Genomic DNA, 6,711 nt, shown 5'->3' with positions numbered 1-6,711 from the left:
AGAAACTTACTCAGAGCAAGTTAGAGTAATGAAACAAACCCTGCAAAGACTTAGGGCTTGGAAAACATTACTTGCAGAGAGAAACAATAAAAGAGCCTGCAAGGTAAGAGCTGGGAAGATCGTTAGCAGTTAGTTAGGGCTGGGGGGAAAAGGCTACATTCAGAATATAAGACACACTCAAATTATCAGCCTCTTTTAGGGAGGAAAAAAGTGTGTCTTGTACTCCGAAAAATTATCATATATGTTCTGCTCTATTGCGATCGTTAAATCTGGGGCTTAGAAAAACAACAATAAGACCATTGTGGTCTTTTTTATTTTCTTTTTTACATCATGTGTTTCAAAGGAGCCTGTTGTCCCAGCGGGAAAATTGGAAAGCTGCCCCCTAAATTCCACCTTCATTCTCCAAAGATCCGGCTAAATTCCTTGTGAGCCAGAGGCTTATTAGCCTCCATCCTCTTGAGTTCCCACTCAGAGTCCCTGAATCTCGGCTGGCAGGCAGGTGTGAAGGGCCTGGGTTTTGAGAAGTGGGCGGAGAGAGGAGGAAGGGGAAGGCCGGGCCCAGGTGAGAAGAGGCAGCCAGGGGAGGTAGGTGGGGGGGAGCTCCGACAGACCGTGTGGACAGCTGAAGAGAAGAGGTCTGCTGCGGCTGAAAACCCACAAGATCTCTCAAGCGATCGATCAGGTAAGGTGGCTAAATGGAAAGAGAGCCGGGCTCTCGTTTGGCTGGAGATCGAATGCAGATTGACTTTGGGGAATCTCGACTGGGGAAGGGGGGATTTAAAGGAAGATGAAGGCACCTGAGCAGATGCTAAATCCCACAAAACAACTCTGCATTTTTCTCCTTGGGGGAAATAGCATTCAGGACAAGGGAAGAAACCCTGGCTTTAAAAAAAGTTTAGAAGATGGTGCAGTGGGAGTATTTGGGAGGATAGATAGATAGATAGACTGACAGACAGACAGACAGACAGACAGACAGTTAGATAGATAGATAGATAGATAGATAGATAGATAGATAGATGAAAGATAGATAGGATAGAGAGAGAGAGAGAGATGAAAGATAGATAAGATAGATAGAGAGAGAGAGAGAGAGAGAGAGAGAGAGAGAGACAGACAGAGACAGAGAGAGATGATAGATCTTTCTCTTTCTCTCTTCCCCTCTCTTTCTCTCTTTTCTCTCTCTCTATGCATGTGTGAATGTTAGTTTTTTTAATTGCACCAGCTTTGCAATCATTGGTGGGATTCAACAGGTTTAACAACAAGTTCAGTGATTGTGTGCTCCGCCTAACGAGCTTTCGCGCAGCGTTCAAAAATACAGCAATTTGAAGCTCAGCTGCTTACCTTTAAGGCAGCCCTGGTAAGTAGAATATATCTATAGTATCTACCATGTTTCTGTGAAAGTAAGACCCTGTCTTATATTTCTTTGAATCCTGAAATAAGCAACCCTCAAAAGCCCAATTGGGCTTATTATCAGGGGGTGCCCTTATCTCTCTCTCTCATCTATGTCCGTCTGTCTGTCTGTCTGTCTGTCTGTCTGTCTGTCATTGTTGGCTCTGGCCCAGGTCCTGCCCCAAGGAATGTGGAGGTGGATGCAGGGGAAACATCAACATGTCATAGGCCTGTTTTATTGCCGACAGAGTCAGGTAGTGCAGTTTCCTCAGACGAAGAAGGTGGGGGTGACTTGGAAGAGGGGGGATTGGCACACAGCCCAGGAAGTCAATCTCCATTATCTTCGGTCGATTCGGATGAGGAAGTGTTAGACCCACGCAGGTGCAGACTTATGCATAGAAGAGACCAATTGAGGAAATATTACAGGAGATAAGAGAGGCCACCTGTGTTTGGGTGGGGCTCCAGTAATTAGAGCTGCTGATATAAATAGCAGCGTGCTGGCTTGGGCCGTTGTGGAAGATTATCTGATCGTTGTTCTTCAGGACTGTGCCTTGCTGTTTGTTGATTTTTCACGACTTTGAAACCAAAGCAGAGCACAGTGTGTGCATTTCACTCCGTGGAAGAAGGAGGGCTGTGACGTTTCTTCACAGCTGCTAGCTAAGTACTTAAGGACTGATTAAGGGGATTGTACAGACTACCAGGCTGTTTTGGGACGAGTGCTCTTCGCAATACAAAAAGGGTGCTTTGTTTCTTTTGAATTTTTGTGATAAAGAACATTGTTTTTGAACTTTCAAGTGTGTGTGTGTCTGAAATTTGTTCCCTTGAATTTTCGGGAGACTCATACCATAGAGCCCGGCAGAACACTATCTATCTATCTATCTATCTATCTATCTATCTATCTATCTATCTATCTATCTCTATCTATCTATCTACCTACCTACCTACCTACCTTTCTACCTACCTACCTACCTACCTATCTATCTATCTATCTATCTATCTATCTATCTATCTATCTATCTATCTATCTATCTACCGTATTTCCCCCAAAATAAGCCCCTATCTTGTATTTGTATTTGTATTTATTGGATCTGTATGCCACCCCTCTCCGGAGACTCGGGGCGGCTAACAGCAATAATAAAACAGTATATAATAATAATCTTGTATTTTTTTGAACCCTGAAATAAACGCTTGGCCATATTGCCATGCACTCAAAAGCCCAATTATCAGGGGAGTCTTATTCTGGGGAATCAGGGTACATATCCCAGGGGTGAAATCCAATGGGTTTTGACAGGTGCTAGAGAACTGGCAGTAGAACTTTTGAGTAGTTCGGAGAACCAGCAAATACCACCTCCGCTTGGCCCCAGAGCGGGGGTGGGAATGGGGATTTTGCAATATTCTTCCCCTGCCACGCCCACCAAGCCACACCACACCACACCATGGCCACCAAGCCATGCCCACAGAACCGGTAGTTTAAAAAAAAATGAATTTCATCACTGCATAATATGGCCTTGGTGGCTTTCCATCGGATTTTGCTAATACTGAACTTCTAATTTTCAGAGATTCCACAGAAATGTTGATGTTGTTCTTGGCTGCCGTCTTCTCTTGTCTGTTGGCCACAGAAGTCTGGACTCACAAAGCTGCAAGACTCGGTTGCCACCTGCACTGTAAGCTTCAGGGGGTACAAATGGGGAGAGACAGAGAAAGAGAGAAAGAAAGAGAGAGAGAGAGAGAAAGAGAAGGAGAGAAAGAGAGAAAGAGAGAGAGAGAGGAGAGAGAGAAAGAGAGAACGAAAGAGAGAAAGAGAAAGAGAAAAAGAGGAGAGAGAAAGAGAGAAAGAAAGAGAGGAAGAGAGAGGAAGAAAGAAAGAGAGAGAAAGAAAGAAAGAAATAGAAATAGAGAGAAGCTATCTATCTACCTACTATCATCTATTCATCTATCCATCCATCTATCCATCTATTATCTATCTACCTACGTACTTGCCTGCCTTCCTCCATAGTTGCTGGGGGGAGGGGGGCTCATACTGGAAAATTTCAAAAAGAAACTGGACCTCCATATGTCCAGAATGGCAAAGGGTCTCCTGCTTGAGCAGGGGGTTGGACTAGAAGACCTCCAAGGTCCCTTCCAATTCTGTTAGAATACAGAATAACAGAATGTCTTTGTTGCCCTCTTTCTAGAATCTCCACTCTAGAAAGCACAATACATCTGCTTTCTTAAACTGAATTCTTTTGGACGGGGGTTTCCAATTTTGGCCCCTTTAAGACTTGTGGCATTCAATTCCCAGAATTCGCTAGTCAGTCATGCTGGCTGGGGAATTCTAGGAGCGGAAGTCCCCAAGACTTAAAGGGGCCATGGTTGGAGGTCTCTGGTTTAAACCAAGGAAGCTGGCCTCTCTAGGAGACAGACTCTCTGTCCTCTTTAAATCTCTATGCTCTGGCACCTGCCCATGACTGCATGACTGGCTGGGGAATTCTGGGAGTGGGAGTCTGCAAGTCTTAAAAAGTGTTCCAAGTTGGGAGACCCCCTCCTTTGGGGGATGTGCCTGTCTAATTGAAACCCCCCACGCCTCCAATCAAGAGGATGGGAATTGTAGTCCGCCCCTTGGGGAAAACGAAACCAACACCGTTCTTGTTTTTTTCTTCTTCTTTGCCAGCTTTCAACGTCACCATCCGGAGTGACCGTCAGGGCACCTGTCGGGGCACCCGGGCCATCCAGGCCTGCGTGGGGTATTGTGAGTCCAGCGCTTTCCCCTCCAAGTATTCGGTGCTCCTGGCCAGCAGCTTCCAGCACAACATCACTTCCGTCTCCCAATGTTGCACCATCAGCCACCTGCAGACGGTGAGAGTATTCGGACATCTGTCCTCTCCCGGAGCAGAATGAAATTGTTAATCCTATGGACATAACAGTTGGGTTTGGCAATCTGTAATAATAATACAGTAATACCTCATGATACGAACTTAATTGGTGCAAGGAGGAGGTTCGTATGACGAAAGGTTCGTAAGACGAAACATTGTTTCCCATAGGAAACAATGTAAAGTCAATTAATCCGTGCAACCAAAAAACCCTCGCAAAAAAACGGCTTTCGGCGACTGCTGGGAAGCCCCCCAGGCCGGCTGCGACCTTTTAAAACAGCCGCGCCGCTTCCCAGCTGTCTCCTGAAGCCGAACGCCAAAGCCGAACTTCCGCGTTCGGCTTCGGGAGACAGCTGGGAAGCGGCGCGGCTGTTTTAAAAGGTGACAGCCGGGCTGGGGGGCTTCCCAGCAACCTCCCGAACCGAACCCGGGGTTCAGAAAATTTTTGCCTCTTCTTACGAACTTTGTTTGAGTTACGAACCGGCGTTCGGGAGGCTTCTGGGAAGCCCCGCCGCCCGGCTGTCACCTTTTAAAACAGCCGCGCGGCTTCCCAGCAGTCTCTGAACGCCGGTTCGTAACTCGAAAAAAGTTCGTAAGAAGAGGCAAAATTTTTCTGAACCCCGGGTTCGTATCACGAGTTGTTCGTAAGACGAGGGGTTCGTATCTTGAGGTACCACTGTAATAGTTTCAAGTTTCAAGTTTTATTGGATTTATATGCCGCCCCTCTCCGAAAACTCGGGGCGGCTAACAACAATCATGAACAACAATCATGAATCACGAGTCTGCGGAGAGGGGCGGCATACAAATCTAAATAATAAATAAATAAATAAATGAACAATATACAATAATTCTGTAATCCAATACTAAAAGCAAATTAAAACCCCTTAATATATAAAACCAAACATACATACATACATACCATGCATACAATTGTAACGGCCTAGGGGGAGAAGAAGTCTTAATTCCCCCATGCCTGGCGGCAGAGGTGGGTTTTAAGTAGCTTACGAAAGGCAAGGAGGGTGGGGGCAATTCTAATCTCTGGGGGGAGTTGGTTCCAGAGGGCCGGGGCCGCCACAGAGAAGGCTCTTCCCCTGGGTCCCGCCAAGTGGCATTATTTAGTTGATAATAATAATAATAATAATAATAACAACAACAACAACAACAACGACGACTCTGGCATAAGCCAGTGAAAGTGGTCCCAGTGGTACTTGGCACGCTGGGAGCAGTGCCAAAGGATCTCAGCGGACATTTGAAAACCATGGGAATTGACAAAATCTCCATCTGTCAATTGCAAAAGGCCGCTTTACTGGGATCGGCAAACATAATTCGCCGCTACATCACGCAGTCCTAGGTGCTTGGGAAGCGCCCGACTGATGATGAAATACGAAATCCAGCATAGTGATCTTGTTTGCTGTGTTGTATTGACATAATAATGATGATAATAATAATAATAATAATAATAATAATAATAATAATACTGTAGTATCACTGATGTCAAAGGGTTTTTTTGTTTACATTGTCCTTTCCAGGTGAAACTCCGTCTCCGTTGCCATCTCGGCTTGCAGAAAACGGTGGACATTTTCACCGCTAAGACCTGCCGGTGTGACGTGTGCCGCCTCTCCAGATACTGACCCGCCTCGGATGATTTCTGCAGCCACCAACAAGGTCAACCTCAGAAGCTTTTAAGAGGGGTGGACTTCAACTCCCAGAATTCCTCAGCCAGAAAGCCTTAAGATGTGCAGACTTCATTTTTTAAATTGTTTTTTAATCTTTAAACATCATATTATTTGAATAGAGATCTACACCCAATTTCATAAATTATTATTTGTCAATATGTATTATTTCATATGTTTACATAGTCTCATATCATTGTCTTCATCTCACTTTGGCTCACACTCTTTCCTTTTTTTATAGTCCAATTGTATCCTTTAGTCCAGTGTTTCCCAACCTTGGCAACTTGAAGAGATCTGGACTTCAACTCCCAGAATTCCCCAGCCAGCGAATGCTGGCTGGGGAATTCTGGGAATTGAAGTCCAGATCTCTTCAAGTTGCCAAGGTTGGGAAACACTGCTTTAGTCCATATCCGTTAGTCCATATAGTACAGTGTTACCTCTACCTAAGAAAGCCTCTACTTACGAACTTTTCTATATAAGAACTGGGTGTTCAAGATTATTTTTACCTCTTCTCAAGAACAATTTTCCACTTACAAACCCGAGCCTCCAAAACTGTAACCGGAAAAGGCAGAGAGAGGCCTCCGTGGGGCCTCTCTAGGAATCTCCTGGGAGGAAATAGGGCCGGAAAAGGCAGGGAGAAGCCTCTATGGGGCCTTTCTAGGAATCTCCTGGGAGGAAACAGGGCTGGAAAAGTCAGGCAGAAGCCTCCGTGGGGCATCTCTAGGAATCTCCTGGGAGGAAACAGGGCCTCCACCCTCCCTGTGGTTTCCCCAATCACACACATTATTTGCTTTTACATTGAT

General features: G+C 45.4%; 1 protein-coding gene across 1 annotated transcript; it reads left to right on the top strand.

Annotated features, from left to right (window-relative positions):
• Positions 1–2,952: 2,952 nt before the first annotated feature.
• On the top strand, positions 2,953–6,032 carry GPHA2 (glycoprotein hormone subunit alpha 2). Its single transcript, XM_070766276.1, has 3 exons — positions 2,953–3,050; positions 4,037–4,221; positions 5,765–6,032. Exons 1-3 carry the CDS (start codon positions 2,957–2,959, stop codon positions 5,864–5,866), a joined length of 381 nt encoding a protein of 126 aa, XP_070622377.1. The 5' UTR covers positions 2,953–2,956; the 3' UTR covers positions 5,867–6,032.
• The last annotated feature ends 679 nt before the right edge of the window (positions 6,033–6,711 follow it).

This window comes from Erythrolamprus reginae, chromosome 13 (genome assembly GCF_031021105.1).
Source record: "Erythrolamprus reginae isolate rEryReg1 chromosome 13, rEryReg1.hap1, whole genome shotgun sequence".
In the NCBI taxonomy this organism is placed as follows: Eukaryota; Metazoa; Chordata; class Lepidosauria; order Squamata; family Dipsadidae; genus Erythrolamprus; species Erythrolamprus reginae.
This window is presented reverse-complemented; position numbering and strand designations above follow the sequence as displayed.